The sequence below is a fragment of the Staurois parvus genome, unplaced genomic scaffold (genome assembly GCF_062004578.1).
Source record: "Staurois parvus isolate SC_StPar_1 unplaced genomic scaffold, SC_StPar_1.0 ptg000429l, whole genome shotgun sequence".
In the NCBI taxonomy this organism is placed as follows: Eukaryota; Metazoa; Chordata; class Amphibia; order Anura; family Ranidae; genus Staurois; species Staurois parvus.
In genome coordinates this window covers 1,457,965-1,476,293 of record NW_028318225.1, presented here as the reverse complement: position 1 = coordinate 1,476,293, position 18,329 = coordinate 1,457,965, and the positions used below count along the sequence as shown (strand labels likewise).

The following is an 18,329-nucleotide window of genomic DNA, read 5'->3' as shown; positions in this document are numbered from 1 at the left end:
TGACATTCAATTTTCATAAATGACTGGAGCACCTCTTTAATGAGTTATTGCTGTGGCATGTACAGTTTTGGGTCAATGATTTACAGTTTCATCAGTAGCAAATACTTTAAAAATTTTAATTGCCTGTTGAACAGAATGATTCTGGTGTTTAATATTTCTTTAAAAAAAAAAAACATTTCTGTTGGTCGTTAGTGAACATTTCCATTATCAAATCTGAAAATTCAGCCTGCTTTAGCAGTTCAAACTAAAATCTTTTGAAAAACATGGCAAGTATACTTAGGATTCTGATTGTCATGACAGTTTACAAGTAAAAATCTGATTTGTGCTTGGATCTCTTATGTATTGTGAAATGCCTGTTCTTTTTGCAGTACAAGAGTTAGCTGTAACTCTTAGATGACAGGAAGAAGAAGAATAAATAATTATCCAACATTTGTGAACCTTGGAAATTGCAGTGATTGCATGTAGCCCTAGTGTCCCTCACATGGTGCAGAGTAGTACGTTTTTGTCGTAGACCTTTAAGTAGTTTTAGCCACTAATTTTACAGGGCATGAGGTGCTGATGGGAATAAATGCCATTAATTTTGTCTTTTTTGAAAAATCTAAAGTGAATGTTTTTAAATCTTTTATTTACCTTCCTTTTTCATTTGCAGGTATGGGCATGGATATGAAATCTTCTCTTTGGCTTGCAATAGTGTAGGAACAATTGTTGCCTCTGCTTGTAAGGTAATAGTGTCAACAAGAAAATTGTATAAATGGTTAACCCCTCTGGTATATCAGCTCGGTATGGTGTAGCTGGAATATTTGTTTTTAAAATATAGTATTTTATCATGTTTTTTGCTGATATGTTTGGTAAAAAACCTTGCTGTATCTTTTGTGTCAGGTTTGTTATTGGTTGACCCAATTTTCCATTTTCTTCCCCCCTGTTTAGGCTTCCAAAAGAGAACATGCAGCAATTATTTTGTGGAGTACCACAAGCTGGAAGCAGATCCAGAGCTTGTCTTTTCATAACCTGACTGTTACTCAGATGGCATTTTCTCCTGATGACAAATTCCTATTAGCAGTTTCCAGAGATAGAAACTGGTCCCTGTGGAGGAAGCAGGAGGAGGGAATTCCGATGCAGTCAGGTGAGTAACAGATGTGTGCTTGTATGCTCTCTTGTTAATTGGATGTCTGACCAGAAAAATAAGGTAAATGGTTTAAATTTCAGATGTACACATAGTGATTATTAAATGTGTCATCTGTCTACAGAGCTATACAAAAGCTGATGTAAAGACCTTTTTGTTCGTTTTGGTGTAACTCAAAATTAGAATTAAAGTCTTTTATCCTTTCAGTGCCAGGTCTGTACGACGTACGGACCTACAGCGCTGCTTCCAGCAGGCCAGGTCCATACGCTCTACGGATCTACATTCCTCCCTTGCTATAAGCTCATGGTCACTCCAGTGACCATGAACTTGTAGTAGAAATGTTCAGAAGACTCTGATGAACAAAACAATAGCTCTTCACCTAAAATGACACACCCCCTGCCGATACCACAGCCTCTCTACCTGTCACCTGCTGCTTCCTCCCCTCGCTGACCCCCATCCCCCCACTGTCCCCTGTCTTCAGCACTGATCCCCCAGCATCAGCCCCCCCCCCCCCACCAGCTCTGATCTCCATGGATTCAATGCAATTGCTGGCTTCCTTCTGCTGCCTCTCCCACCGGCAATTGCACACAAAATCTTTTTTTTTTTTTACTATGTTCCCCCTCCTGCTGGGACCCCCTCCATAAGCAACCCCCTCGCCGGGACCTCCCAACAGCATCCCCTCCTACTCATCGCTCTCCGGTGCCAGCCCCCCCGGCAGCTCTTCTAGATGGCTTTTTCTCCACCTCTCCTGCCAGCTGCAGCTGCTGCCTGGGACCCTGGAGATCTGTCAGTGGCAGATTGCGATCAGGATGGAAAGCGGGGGGCTCCTAAACATGTGCTTAGTACTTACCAAACCCTTTTCATTCTTCAATGAACAAAAGGATCAGTAGTGATCACTCTGTTCGTTCATACCTGGCACATGGTAAACTATTTTAGTGTGTCCCTAAACTCACACTGACTGTGTTTGGGGCTATGCACCCACACCCGCACAGACATGAATAGGACTGCCTGCACAGGGATACACAGAACACCTGTGCATCTCTGTGCAAGTAAACATGGCCCTCCATGGGTGCTTCAGTATACCCCATGTTAATGAGGCCTTAGGAATTTAGCAAGAGTTTTGTAAGTTATGCTGTGTTTATGAGTGCAAATAGGGATTTTTTTTTTTTTTGTGAAAGCAGTGATGTGATAAACATTTCCGCAAATGTTGTGTGGTCTTAAAAATCAGTAGAACCTTCTTTTTATTCTACTGGTCATGTGCTTTCAGAAAATATATGGTTTGGGGGGTCTTTTACAAACTCTCAAATCTGTAAGGGAGAAATGAAAACCTCCAGATTTTTAGAGAAATGTTTACATATGTTCGATTTTCACCATTTCGCAAAAAAGGCACAATTTAAAATTTACAAATATTTGTTATTTATTAACGCAGCACAAGTTAAGCTTTTATATTTAGTAGGAATTTAGCAGGTATTTTGTAAAATGTGCTTTTCCAAGCTCTGAATGCTGTAAGTGAAAAAATTAAAACCTTCAGATTTTTAGAGAAATTTGGATATATACATTTTTGCATACGTTCAATTTTCACCATTTCTCAAAAAGGCGCAATTAAAAATTTACAGTTAGTTTTTATTTATTAACTCAGCATGGGTTGTTTTTATATTTAGTGGGAATTTAGATGGGCTTTTGTAACATTTGCTGTGTTTTTATCTGCTAAAAATTAAAAATTTACAGTTAGTTTTTATTTATTAACTCAGCATGGTTTGTTTTTATATTTAGTAGGATCCCATTTATTTTTCAGTGTTGGGACCCTTTCTTTTTACCTGGTTTTTAAATTATATTATGTTTGAGATCAGACGTATCATTTTAGTCTTTGCCAATGACACTAAGCTTTGTAGTGGAATAGAGCCCTTAAATGATGTCTCCAACTTACAAATAGACCTGACTAAACTGTTTGATTGGGCAATTGTGTGGCAACTAAGGTTTAATGGTAATAAATGTAAAGTTAGCACTTGGGGGCTAAATACATGCACACATTGTACATTTGAGGGGAGTATACAACTAGGAGAGTCAATCATGAAGGATCTAGGAGTTCTGCAAATATGCAAAATTGTCTTTATGAACTCTTGCTTCTCTCCTTTTTTTTGATCAATTAACTGCTCATAATACTTCCGGACCAATAGAAAGGTTGTAGTTTATGGGAAAAGAGATGTGAATATTTTTCATATTGACTTCAAGTATTATAATAGGGGTCACTGATCTCTCTTGTACAATAACCTATGCTCATTGTGTCTACACTGACATTGTTTCTGTCCTCACTGATGCCCACAAACATGAATACTTACCCCATCTATACAGATATCAGCAGGTATAGGTGAAAGTCAGATGGTTTTTAAATATGAATGAAGAGGATGGTACATTAGCTTTATTGCAAGGACGTTTTGGCAAGTCACAACCCACCTTTCTGAAGATGGACTGTGACTTACCTAAGTGTAATTTAAGAGTGTTGATACTGCCTTCCTGTGTGTGTTTGTGTATATGTATGTACAGTATATAAGAGAAGACGCAAAGTAGTTATACTGCATCAGCATGGTCTCTCCCAGGCAAAGATTTCAAAGCAGCCTGGGGTTTCAAAATGTGCTGTTCAAGCTTTTTTTGAAGAAGCACAAAGAAGCGGACAACATTGAGTACCATAGACGCAGTGTTCGGCCAAGGAAACTTAATGCAGCAGATAAAAGACACACAGTGCTTACTTCCCTTCAGGGCTGCTGTTAGAAATCATGGGGCCCCCATACAGCCTGCTAGTCGGAGCCCCCAACCCCATCCCCTGAGATGGGGGTGTGATAGGAGGGGAAGAGAGAGAGGAGGGTGAGAGAGAGATGGGTGGGGGGTGAGAAAGAAGGGGAAGTTAGAGAGAGGGATGAGGGGGAGGTGAGAGTGGGGGGGTAGAGAGAGGGATGGGGTGGAGGTGAGAGAGAGAAGAGGATTACAGGGAGGTGAGGTGAGACAGAGGGGGGTTGATGGGAGAAAAGGAGGTTAGAGAGGAGGGTGAGAGAGAGAAATGAGGGCGAGATGGAGGGGGGTTGGGAGGAGGTGAGAGAGATGAGGGTTAGAGAGAGGGGGTGAAAGAGAGGGCGGTAAGAGGTGAAAGAGAGGGGAGTGAGAGGAGGGGGAGAGAGAGGGGGTGGGGGATGAAAGTGAGAGAGGGGGGTGGTTGAGGGTCTTTGAAAGGGGGGGGGGGCAGTATGTCTGCTACTCACAATAATGGCCCTGGGCTGCTATATTGTAGGCTCAGGCAGCCAGGGTCTAGAGTTGCTGCTGTGTGCTGTATATTCAAATCTGCCACCTTCATAGCCTCTTTCACTGAGTGTGTAAAGATCATCCTCCATCCACACGCAGGATCACTTGATCTTCCCACCCAGGGACACAGCAGAATGAATGGGAGATCAGAGTTGCAGAGCTGGGGCAGTGATCCCATCGGCTGTTGAGCGGCTGCTGGCTGGGCTGCAGAGTAGGGGCAGGGCTTGTCATGCATGGCTGCCCCGGAGCGGACATTCCCTGTTCTGTGACTGGACATCCTGCTCTCCACGCTGTCCTCATGTAAGGGCATTTTGTCTGCAGGGAGGATGAGGGGGGACTGATCATGTTACCAATCTAGGAAACCGGACTAATAGGAAATTGAACTGCTGAGGAGAGCACCGCAAGCAGAGACCGCTTTGCAGGCAAGTTTGATGGAGTATGATTGGTGCTCTGCAACAAGTAGAGGTGCAGTGATGGATCCTCTAATGGGACCCTCTACTGGCCCTGGGCCCTCAGGAAGTCCTGAGTGGTCAGTCCGCCTCCCTGTATGGAACATGTCATTGAAACTTGAAGCTGCCAGCTGGCTTGGCCCCATCCTGTTAAGTGATGGGCCCTGTGGTACCCCCTTATCAGCAGTCCGCTTCTCTTTGACTATGGAAGATGTCCAGCAGTGCCATCAGCACAGAACTAGTATAAAACAGTCTGGCTAGAAGTGGCCTTCATGAAAGAATTGCAGCCAAAAATCCATACCTCCGACGTGGAAACAAGGCTAAGCGACTGAACTATGGAAAAAAACATTGGAAAAGGGGTGCAAAAAAAATAGCAGCAGATGCTCTGGATTGATGAGTCAAAATCTTAAATATTTGGGTATAGCAGTTGCTGTAGGGCTGGAGAGTGGAACAATGAGTATCTTCAGACAGCAGTGAAGCACGATGGAGGTCCTTTGCAAGTGTGGGTCTGCATTTCTGCAAAAGGGGGGGGGGGGCGTGCGGCGATTGGTGGTGCGCTATGTCCCTGGGACACAGTGGATTGCCGATCGCAGTAAAGAGCTGATGATGTAGGCTCTATCTTATGATTAGCTGTGTCTAATTACAGCTGATCGCATGTAAATTGAAAATGCCGGTTATTGGCAGTCCTCTCCTCACGCTGACAGCGCATGAGGATAGGAAAGCCAGTAAGCAGCATTCCTCGGAAGGGACATGTACACTGATCATCAGGGCCCTGATTATCAGTATAGCCCTATCAGTGCTACCAATGCCACATACCAGTACCCATTAGTGTACATCAATGCCACAAATCAGTGCCCATCAGCGCTGCCTTTCAGTGCCGCCTATCAGTGCCATATATGAGTGCTGCCTTTCAGTGCTCATCAGTGATGCCTGTCAATGCCCAACAGTGCCTCCTCTTCAGTGCCCATCACTGCAGCCTCATTAGCGCACATCAGCGAAGGAGAAATATTACTTATTTACAACATTTTATAACAGAAACTAAGAATAAATTTTTATTTTTTTTTTAATTTACAGTCTTTTTTAGTTTAGCAAAAAATAAAAAGCTCAGTGGTGATTAAATACCACCAAAAGAAAGCTCTGTCTGTCTCAAAAAATGACCAAAATTTGGTTTGGGTACAGTGTTGCATGACGACGCAATTGTCATTCAAAGTGCGACAGCACTGAAAGTTTAAAATCAGCCTGGGCAGGAAGGGGTTAGAAGTACCCGGTAGGCAAGTGGTTAAATGAGGGCAGCAGGAGACATGAGAGAAACACTGCAGACCAGATAGTGAAGCACTATATAAAACCACTACATGTTTTTCAGTATAGAGGGTACACTCAAGACAATAAATGAAACAAGTCCACACCCAAGTGTCAGTGGACATGATGTCAGCAGCTGAGCATAACATGTTTTGTCGCAGATGACATCATCAGGGACCAGGAGTGTGTTCCTCTGCGGTGGTGTATGAGAAATGGACACAGCAACAGATAGTAAAATCCTTTCTATAACCACTTCCCAACTACCCTATAGCAGAAATACTGCTACAGGGCAGCACGGGTGCACAAAGACACACACACACACACACACACACACACGATTTTGCATTTCCAGGTAAGGGGCACATGCCCTGCCCACGCCGCTATTTGCAACTGTAAATCACCGGGTCCCTGCCAGTGATTACCCGCCAGTGCCTGTTGATTTCTGACGATCACTGATGGGGAGGAGGACTGTTTTGTTTACTAACAGTCCTCCTCCCTGTCAGCTCAGGCACACTGCTCTGGATGGCTGTGCACAGCCAACCAGATCAGTGTAATTACAGTCAAGCACCAACACATCGCCTCCTAGTAAAACACTCCCTGCACATAGTAGCCCTTTGATCGCCCCTTGTGTTGACCCTTTCCTGCCCAGTGCCATTAGCACAATGTCAGTGCTTTGTTTTTTTTGTTTTTTAGCATTGATCACTGTATTGGTGTCACTGGGGATGTCAGTGACACCAAGTCAGTTCCCCCCAGTGTCAGAATGTCCGCCGCAGATCTCAATGGGGACAAATCTCATGCTGGATATCTATACTGATATGGACTGGGTAATGTGTTAGGAACGTACGGATGTCTCATCATTTGATGGAAATTAAAATGATCAACCTACAGAGGACTGAATTCAAAGACACCCCAAAAATCAAAGTGAAAAAATGATGCAGCAGGCTAGTCCATTTTGCTGAAATTTCACTGCAGCAACTCAGAATGATACTCAGTAGTTTGTATAGCCCCCATGTGCTTGTATGTATGCCTGGCAACATCGGGACATGCTCCTAATGAGACAGTGGACGGTGTCCTGGGGTATTTCCTCCCAGATCTGGACCAGGGCATCACTGAGCTCCTGGACAGTCTGAGGTGCAACCTGGCGGCATCCGATGGACCAAAACATGATATCCCAGAGGTGTTCTATTGGATTTAGGTCAGGGGACCGTGGGGCCATTCAATGGTATCAATTCCTTTATCCTCCAGGAACTGCCTGCATACTCTCGCCACATGAGGCCGGGCATTGTCGTGCACCAGGAGGAACCCAGGACTCACTGAGCCAGCGTAGGGCCTGACAGTGGGTCCACGGATTTCATCCCAATACCTAATGGCAGTCAGGGTGCCATTGTCTAGCCTGTAGAGGTCTGTGTGTCCCGCAGTGGATATGCCTCCCCAGACCATCACTGACCCACCGCAAAAACGGTCATGCTGACCGATGTTACAGGCAGCATAATGTTCTCCACGGCTTCTCCAGACCCTTTCCCGTTTGTCACATGTGCTCAGGGTAAACCTGCTCTCATCTGTGAAAAGCACAGGGCGCCAGTGGCGGACCTGACAATTCTGGTGTTCAATGATAAATGTCATTTGAGCCCTATGGTGACAGGAAGTAAGCGCAGGGCCCACTAGAGGACATTGGGCCCTCAGGCCACCCTCATGACGTCTGTTTCTGATTTGTTTTGTCAGAGACATCCACACCAGTGGCCTGGTGGAGGTCATTTTGTAGGCTCTGGCAGTGCTCACCTTGTCCTTCCTTGCACAAAGGAGCAGATGCCGGTCCTGCTGATGTGTTCAGGACCTTATATGGCCCTGTCCAGCTCTCTTAGAGTAACTGCCTGTCTCCTGGAATCTCCTCCATGCTCTTGAGACTGTGCTGGGACAAACCTGGTAATGGCACACATTGATATGCCATCCTGGAGGAGTTGGACTGCCTGTGTAACCTCTGTAGAGTCCAGGTATCGCCTCATGGTACCAGTAGTGATACTGACCCTAGCCATATGCAAAACTAGTGAAAAACAGTCAGAAAAGGTGTTCTTTGGACACAGCTGATCACATGACAAGGTAAAAGGCCAATCACAGCGGTCTTTTACCACATGTTCAGCTGTGTCCAATGACACAGCAGATTACAAAGTAAATACAGTTGCCGGTTATCGGCTTCACTTTTCTCACATTGCCTCAGCATGAGGAAAGTACTGCTCATAACCATCAAATGTCGGAAGAGATCTGCACTGATAATCAGGGCACTGATTATCAGCGCTGCCAAGCAATGCCACCCATCAGTGCTGCCAGTCAGTGCCATCTGTCAGTGCCTCCAGTCAATGCTCAGTCAGTATAAAAATATAAAAACAAACCCCAGCGCACAGAACCACCCCTTAAGAAACAATAATAAACCAAAGTTGTGAATTGCTGCTGCACACAGGTCAAACAAACCAAAATAGAAAAAAACAATGAACATTTTTTTTCATCACAATATTTTATGTATAATTTTATTGAGGTGGTTATCTGCGCTGATTATTGTTTTTTTTTCTGTTTTTTTTTTGTTGTTTTGTTTTTTAATGCTCAGTTAGTACCACCAGTCAGTGCTGCTTATCAGTGCCCCTCATTGCTGCATATCAGTGTATCATCAGTGCAGCCTCATCAACGCACATCAGTGAAGAAGAAAAATTACCTGTTTGCCAAATGTTATAATAGAAACAAAGAAATAATTTTTTGCTCTTTTGTTTATAGTGCAAAAGCTAAACCCCAGTGGCGATTTAATACCACCAAAAGAAAGTTCAGCAGTGTAGTTTTACTCATAGTAATCACAGTCGATAGACTTTAGAACTTTGTAAAGCTAGTTCATGAAAAAAGGCATGATTTAGCAATGCTGAGGAAGAAACACTATATATTTTAATCTAACGAGCAACAGTTTAGTGTAACGGAATTCAAGTAGCAACTCCAACTCAGCAGTAATGATTGCTGCTTTAATTTTTTTTTTTTTTTTTAGTTCAGACTGCAGTGTGCGACTTTTCCAGAACCTTCAGTATTTTCTGTTTGTCAGTCTTCTAACGATAAAAAAAAAAAATACTTGATGTTTGTAAACTGCCTGCCATCCTTCCCAGTGTTTGGAATATAAGAATGCTAGATTTTTAAAGTATAAAACACAGAAATATATCAGGTGCTGGTGTATGCACTCATACATTAATACTTTCTTCAACATTCATTGTGGGACATAGGAATGTAGTAATTATTAGACAATTGGGTTATAGTTCTGCCTTTAAGAGTTGTGGATACTGGCCAGCCCCCATGTAACCCTGCCTTTAACAGTCATGCCTTGGTTTTTTGCTGCCATCCAAGGATGTTGGATGCTTTTTCCTTAAACTGGAGCTCCAGTCAAAGCTAAAAAAAAAAGTCAGCAGCTAAAAAAACTTTTAAAAAACAGCCACTCACTTATCTCACAATCCAGCAATGTATTCAACGCAGCTGGCTTCACCAGCTGTCCTCGATCCCAGCAACAGCATCTTAAGTGTGGGCACCCGGCTGTGATAACTTGCAGCTTCACAGCCGCACCTGGCATGCACAAGTAGTGCTGCACCTTGTGAATGGTTCCGTAGTCTTCTGGGGCTTGTCACGTGCCTCAGAAGAATACAGGGAAGGAGGGGGGAGAATAACTTCCACTTCCGATCGCCTAGGCGGTCACAGTGGAAGTGGGAGCGAGTACCTGTGAAAATCGGCTACCCGTTCCCCAAACGTGCCAATTTCTCACAGAGGGCGGGTGATCAGTACTTAAAGCGGAATTTCCCCTTTTGGGTGGAGCTCCGCTTTACCTTTGGTAACAAAAACGCTAAATATATATATATATTTTTTTTGTCCTTCTGTGTACATTTGTGGTACTTTTGTGGATGTTTTTTCTCTTCAATCAAGACACATATTACTCTTCTTGAGCTGGTCACTTCACAGCAGCTGTCTGGATCAGTGTTTCCTCAGAAATGACTTGGAGGCCATATCTGGAGCCCAATAAACTTAAGATTGTGGGTCTTTCTTTTGGGTGCTGGGCTCTGCTTGTGGTACTTTTCAGACTCTTCTGTATGGTTTTAGTTAGTGGCAGAATGCTCTCTAGGTGCAGGGCTGTGTCATGACCCATACTCTGAGAAGCTAAAAATATGTTACCAGCACACTATTCTCCAAAGGGGTCCAAAGCTTTATTCAGCAGTCACAGCACATTTACAAAGACCATGTTTCAGAGCCGTGCAAGGCCCCTTCATCATACTCTGAGGACTCTGTGTAGGCACATGGACAGGGCGAAGGTTTAATTGGAATGCTAAAATTGGCTGCAGAGCACTTCCCATCACTTTGAGTGTTTAGTGCAATATTGTGTCACTTTGCACACTATGGGGTAGATTTACTAAAACTGGACCCATCTGGTGCAGCTGCGTATGATAGCTAGTCAGCTTCTAACTTCAGCTTGTTCAATTCAGGTTTGGCAAAAAAAAAAAACTGGAAGCTGACTGGTTTCTATGCAGAGTTGCACCAGATTTTGCATGCTTTAGTTTTTAGTAAATAACCCCCTATGTTTATTTTACATGTTCACTGCAGAGTGTCCCCCAGGTCCACAGTTTTAACACAATTTTGATTTCTACTCTGTCTTCCTTGTGTAAAAACCACTAAATGTGATATGAGCTCTTTATATGTCCCACTATTGTGGTAACTGTGTCAGTTACCTGCAGACTACTTCCAAGTTAAGAACTGTGGGACTGCATTTGGTGTAACCTTTTCTCTGTTAGTGTTCTGTCTTCTGTTTGTGGTTAACATATCTCGATATTATTGTTACTACAGTTATGTACTGTATATAGCACCGACAATTCCTGAAGGGCTTTCCATACTGTACATTCACATCAGTCCCTGTCCTCAAGGAGCTTACAATTTATGGTTGCTACCTCACATGCATACATACACCTATTAGAGTCATACAATGCCTTGAAAAAGTATTTATACCCCTTGAAATTTTCCACATTTTGTCATGTTACAACAAAAAACGTCAATGTATTTTATTGGGATTTTATGTGATAGACCAACACAAAGTGGCACATAATTGTGGAAGGAAAATGATAAACCGTTTTCAAACGTTTTTACAAATATCTGAAAAGTGTGGCGTGCATTTGTATTCAGGTCCCCTGAGTCAGTACTTTGTAGAACCACCTTTCGTTGCAATTACAGCTTCAAGTCTTTTTGGGGATGTCTCTACCAGCATTGCACATCTATAGAGTGACATTTTTGCTTATTCTTTGCAAAATAGCTCAAGCTCTTGTCAGATTGGCTGGAAAGTGTCTGTAAACAGCAATTTTCAAGTCTTGTCACAGATTCTCACTTGGATTTAGGTCTGGAATTTGACTGGGCCATTCTAGCACATGAATATGCTTTGATCTAAACCATTCCATTGTAGCTCTGGCTGTATGTTTAGGGTCCTTGTCCTATTGTAAGTTGAACCTCCACCCCAGTCTGAAGTCTTTTGCAGACTCTAACAGGTTTTCTTCTAAGATTGTCCTGTATTTGGCTCCATCCATCTTCCCATCAACTTAGATCAGCTTCCCTGTCCCTGCTGAAGAAAAGCATCCCCACAACATGATGCTACCACCACCATGTTTCACAGTGGGGATGGTGTGTTCAGGGTGATGTGCATTGTTGGTTTTCTGCCACACATAGCATTTTGCTTTTAGGCCAAAAAGTTCCATTTTGGTCTCATCTGACCAGAGCACCTTCTTCCACATGTTTGCTGTGTCCCCAACTGAAAACAGGACTTCTTATGGCTTTCTTCTTTCCACTCTTCCATAAAAGCCAGATTTTTGGAGTACATGACTAATTGTCCTGTGGACAGATTCTCACACCTGAGTTTTGGAGCTCTGCAGCTCTTCCAGAGCTACCAAGGGCCTCTTGGCTGCTTCTGTGATTAACTCTCTCCTTGCCTGGCTTGTTAGTTTAGATGGACGGGCATGTCTTGGTAGGTTTGCAGTTGTGCCATACTCTCCATTTTTGGATGATGGATTGAACAGTGCTCTATGAGATGTTCAAAGCTTGGGACATTGTTTTATAACCTAACCCTTCTTTAAACTTCTCCACAACTTTATCCCTGAGCTGTCTGCTGTGTTCCTTGTTCTTCATGATGCTGTTTGTTCACTAATGTTCTCTAAAAAACTGAGGGCTTCACAGAACAGCTGTATTTATACTGAGATTAAATTACACACACTGGTGGACTCTATTTACTAATCAGGTGACTTCTGAAGGCAATTGTTGCCACTAGATTTTAGTTAGGGATATTAGAGTAAAGGGGTCATAATACAAGTAAATGCCACACTTTTCAGATATTTATTTGTAAAAAATTTTGAAAACCATTTATCATTTTCCTTCCACTTCACAATTATGTGCCACTTTGTGTTGGTCTATCACATAAAATCCCAATAAAATACATTGTTTTTGGTTGTAACATGACAAAATGTGGAAAATGTCGAGGGGTATGAATACTTGTAGTGCTGACATAAGTCATTAGGGGCAGTACTGGGTTTGTGTACACTCCTTGTATTCCTGCCATTTAGCATAGAAAGGATTCTCCTCTAGCTGCTGCTTCAGGCACATTGTGGACTAATCAGGTTGATCTTTTTCTTGATCATTTTTAGTGAGATGGTCTCCTCCATCTACCCTTACCAGTACTTGTGAGTGCGCTGGGCCTTTTTTTTTCTTTTTTTTGGGGGTACTGTTGCTTACTGCTGGTTCAGCATGACTGTTAAGTCATTTGGAGGACAGTTTTCTACTGATAGGGTGATCTCCCTGCCTTTTCCCCAACTGTTTCAGGGAAAACTTCACCAATGTCTTTACAGGTAACTGGTGTTGGTGTTTTAGATCCTGGGACATCTATTTCTATAGTTTTAACATGTCAAATGATTCTGTAGCTTCACTGCCTTAGCCTGCTATCTGCACTAGATCTAACAGACCTCTTAGGTCTACTTCACAGTCGGTCTGTGGCTGTTTAATTGAGCAGTCTGCTCATGGGTGTTCATTATGTTGCAGAGATACCTCTTCAGGAACACATGGCATTGACTCTACTGGATCTTCAATTCAGATGTGTATCTAAGGATTCTATCTCTGATTTTTTGATTTTTTTAGAGCCTATTCTTGTAGGGACTATGTTTAACAGGGTCATTGATAAACTTGACAATGTTTTGTCCAATCTGATTGACAGAGTTTGTTATGCTATGTATATAAGGGGGTGATCTGCTGAATCAGATAGAAGATCTTCTGTAGCATGCACTGACGCAAATGTCTTCTCTGTAGCATCCTTTCTGGAAAGCTTCATGTGCTATTGTGGCCTCCTCCTGAACATATGAACATTTTTCCTTGAATATGGAATTCCCTTTACAATTGGTCCCTAGCTCGTGTGGACACATCTTTCACCTTATTAGACATGCTCAGTTTGAATCCTTATTTGTATACTAGTTTGAGTTAACTGTAAAAATTATCTGTCCTCTTCTGGCAGGCACTCTATTTTGTGAAACCATATCTCAATGGGTCACATCTTTTAAATTGATGTGTTTACTGAAAACAACCTTTGCAATTTCCAGTTTCTTTGACAGTTGTAGGAGTGCAGGAGACCCTTCACTTTAGCTGTATTGGCCTCTTGGAAGCATCTAAATTAGTTTTTTGCATGGCAGTAATGTCTGTCCATATGCATATAAAGCACTATGCTTAGAATGTAGAAGTTGCATTTAAAGAACACCTTATTCAATTTGTCATTTGAGGGTAGGGAGTCTCTTTGGGCATACACATTACACCAGTGTTCCTAGCTTTCTCATCATGGATTGCGTAATAGATCCTCACTAGATTCTAACAGTTCTTATTACATTTAGTGTCATCCCATCTCTACTCTCAGTCACTGTCTCATTTACCCCCTTTTGGGGTTGTGGGATTATTGGGAACTTAATTAAAATACTTATTTTGTACTGTCATTCTTTACTAATTTGCTCCTCATTTCGAGATTTAAAGTCTGGATTTTGGTCTATACACAAAAAATGGTCCTTAACTAGTTGAGTATCAGCCTGTTATACCCCTTCGTTAATAGTCCACGTTTTCAGTGCTGTGATTGTTTGACAATTGCTTTATCATGCAACACTGTACCCAAATTAATTTTATATCATTTTTTGAGACAGAGCTTTTTTGGAGGTATTTCATAACCACAGGGTTTGTAATTTGTTTACTATGAAAATGCAAAAAAAAAATTGGGGGGAAAAAAAAAACATGTTTTCCTTACTTTCTGTTAAAATACAAACACCAGAATAGTATAAAAACTCCTGTGATGTTTTTGGAAAGTAAACACCCCAAGGTAATCTACTTTTTTGATACAATTTTTTGGGGAAATGAAGAAACGCAGCGCTTGAGAATGGTATACTAGATACATTAATGTACAGGTCATACACATTGGAAGGAAGCAGTGAACAGGTTAATGTAATGGTCACTTACAGTGACTTTATGGAAATGAAGGGGTTAATGTTCCAATGTACAGGATAAGTGAGGTTAGCAGTTAATATACAAGCCACATGGGAATGTATTGCAGATAGTATGTGCAGGGGATCCCCTTGGATGTTTCTATGAACCCTGCAGTCTAAAGACAACTCAGTACACAGTGATCACTGGTGGATATGCTACCCAATGACTATATATCTAGTGCTGTTCATAAACGGCACTGGCTAAATAAAGGACACTGATTCACCACTGCAAAATGTACCCTGGTTTAAAAAAGCGTTTAATCTCTAGATCCCTTGTTTCTATTGATGGTTTTAGATAGGGAGGCAATTATTCACTTTTCTCTTTTTCTTTTATCTTTGTAATATTTTTTCTAACTGAATGTATCCATTGTTCTACTCTTAAGGTCTGATTCTTTAGAACAGACAGCTTTTTAGCAGATGCCCACTGCACTTTAGTAGAGTGTGCAATATCCTCTCTATGGGAAGAAGTTGAATAACACTGTTCAACAGGTAAAAAGTTTTGGGCATAAAATTAGCTAATCTTACATAATTTTGGGGTGCTAAAAACGAAAATGACCCTAAAAAATGTTGATTGGCTCTAGTTTCCATGATATATTCACCCATCTAATGACGTAAGCCATTCAAAATTATGATGCAACTTCAGCTGCATATTGCGCAATTGATACTGGTGACCAATAGAAAATTTGCATGTATACTGAGATGATGCAATATTAGCCTTTAATTGCATCACTTCACTGCATAAAAGCTGCAGTATCTGTAGCTGATTGTAGTTCGACAGCGTCTTTACATTTCGTTTTATGCTTATATAGGCTACTCAGTAATGCCTCGAACTTGTGTGAATAAAGCAGATAATTTCTGCTATATCTGCGGTGAAATAACTTTTATCTCACAAAAAAGGAGGATAACAGGAATGATTAAGAAAGCCTACAACTTGTATTTTGGCTGCAAGATAGGAGACCAGGACAAGAGCTGGGCACCACATATATGCTGCAATTCTTGTGGGACGGCACTGGAGCAATGGTTGAATGGAAAAAAGGCATCTATGCCTTTCACTGTGCCAATGATTTGGAGAGAGCCAACAGATCATGTTAGTAATTGTTACTTTTGTATGGTGCCTCCAATTGTAAAAGGGCTAAATAAGAAGAAAACGTTATCTGTGCACTATCCAAATATTCCATCGGCAATACGTCCAGTTCCTCATGGAGAGGGGCTACCAATTCCTAAAGCACCAGAATCCTTCGTGGTTGAGTCAAGTGAGGAAGAACCTGAAGCGTGTAGTCATCAACCGTCAACCTCACATGACACAGACTTTCTTCCATCCACACCCACATAAATTATAATTTATCCGTCACTAATCGATGACTAAGAATTACAAAATTCCTGTGTCCCTCAAAGGAATACAAAAAAAAATTACAGTACAAAGTGCAAAAACCTTAATTTTTTTTTATTGCTTTTTTCAGATTAGAGCTTGGTTTTATCAGAAACCACATAGCAGTTCTCCTATATATCAGTGTATCTTTCCCATTCTTGATTTTCAGATTTGGCCAGTTCGCATTAAATCTTGTTCTACTTCAGTTGTTCATCTCTACATTCCACAGAATTCGAACTTGGTTTAAATGAAGTACCTGATGAAAACCTAATTGTTGCAGACGTCTTTTTAAAATGGTGGTGTTGTGAAAAAACTTTTCAATAATCATTTTATACTTTTCAAGTACTCTGGGTTTGTTATCCCTTGCAAACAAGGCACCATGAGAAATTTAAAGATAAATAGTCAAACCTTGGCCTGTGCAAGAATATGAAATAGGAATACTAACATTAGTATGGGTCTCTTCAGCTTGAGTTGTTTAACATATTATACACATAGAAATGTATTATGATTCTGACTTTGATTAGGCTTCTTTTTTTCCCTAAAGCTGATCCGCATTTCATATTACAAGCCAGCACCAACAAAGATACATCTGTACATAGTCGAATAATCTGGTCATGTGACTGGACTCCAGACAGCAAGTTTTTTGTTACAGGAAGCAGAGACAAGAAGGTATGTATCTGACACTAATGAATGTAAATGAGCATTTTCCTTAAAAAAAACAATTAATGGCTCCAGAGATCCAAGTAGCAAGAATTTATCATATTTTTCCAGTTAGAAATGTTAGTTCTGTAATGAAATTGTGTACATGCATCCACTTTATAAAAAAGTAACACAACTGGAAGAAAAAGGATTTCTGTTTTGCCGATATCATCCAAAGATATTGGAGCTGGCATATTTCTAGTGCCAATATAATGGGCAATATTATCTTTTTCCTTCCCTTTGCTTTGTAACCGAGCCCCAAATTTCCCATATTTATTGTTCACAACATTAAGGCTAGGTTCACAAAGATGTTATGCGATTTTTCCCTGCCAGTTTCAGTGCGATTTCAAGTTGTAGTTCAGCTGTTCTGATTCTGGTGTGATTTGGCAGTCTCTGTCTCCCTTTCTTTCTGTGTCTCTCCTGACATGGACCAGTGATGGGAAATAAGACACAAAACAGACTTACAGAAAATGCACTGGAATTGTGTTATCTTAGGACAGATAAGCGGCTTCCATTCAAGACTATATAGCTACAAATTGCATCATACTGCACTAAACTCACACAGGACCCTTTTTTAAATCGCATTGGAATCGCATTGCATTGATGTAAATGGTCTCCATAGAAACCTTCACTTGTCATGCAATTCCATGCTTTCTGGAATGCTTCAGAAATTGCATCAGTGGGAACCAGGGCTAAGATGCAACTAGTACCTTTTCTTCAGTACTCAGTATGTAGATTTTTGTGTACCTCTGTGCTTCTGGTTACTTTTGATTTAAAGGTAATGATAACCTTTTAATTAATGATTATTCTCTAGCATGAAAGGCAGTAACCACCTAATGTAGATGTTGCAGTAATTTTTTTAACTTTTTGCTACACTTTGCTAGATTCCAGGCAAGCAGATATATACTGTATATATCACCACCTTTTTCCTAGCTGGAGGGCTGTAATTTTGTTCAGCCAGTTTTGTGGCCCAGGCTTCCATGCCAGACAGTAAAGCTAAATCCTGGGTCTCCACAACACTGTATTAATCTTCAGCACTTTTTTTTTTTTTTTTACCCATCTTTCTACTGTTGAGATTTCTCATTACTTCCAGTCTTGGACAGAATAGTAAGTGAGAGGAAAGCTCTTTCAAAACTTTGGAAATCTCCTTTTAGACATTTGTCACCCTAACAAATGTCCTAGTCTGAGAATTTCATCTCTATTACAAGGTCTCTCAGCTCTTTGTCACATTGACAGTGGTCACCTGACAAATAAGGGGGAATATCCCAAGCGGTGAAACATGCCTCAACAAAGGCCTAACAGAGATTCTCACCACTCCATCCAAATCTAAAATACAAATTTGGCCTTTAGATAAACATTAGGGAACATTGGGTGTGCTATCTGGAACTTCTGAATGTTGCACTGTGCTGGATATCATAATTGGTTCACTGATTGGGTTCCCTTGTTGCATGGAAATGCTTTGGCTGAAGCTTCACAGGTAAATGTTCTCTCTCCATACTGAGAGATCTAACCACTTGTTAACAGTGCCTTAATTTGCAGCACACTGT

At 41.4% G+C, this 18,329-nt stretch overlaps 1 protein-coding gene across 1 annotated transcript in view; it reads left to right on the top strand.

The window, feature by feature from the left end:
* ELP2 (elongator acetyltransferase complex subunit 2) overlaps positions 1-18,329 on the top strand; it is a 199,041-nt gene that overhangs the window by 175,298 nt on the left and 5,414 nt on the right. The window contains exons 17-19 of the mRNA XM_089687543.1: positions 650-722; positions 928-1,123; positions 16,628-16,752. Of these exons, the coding sequence (XP_089543669.1) occupies positions 650-722; positions 928-1,123; positions 16,628-16,752 (394 nt within the window). The remainder of the gene's footprint in view (positions 1-649; positions 723-927; positions 1,124-16,627; positions 16,753-18,329) is intronic.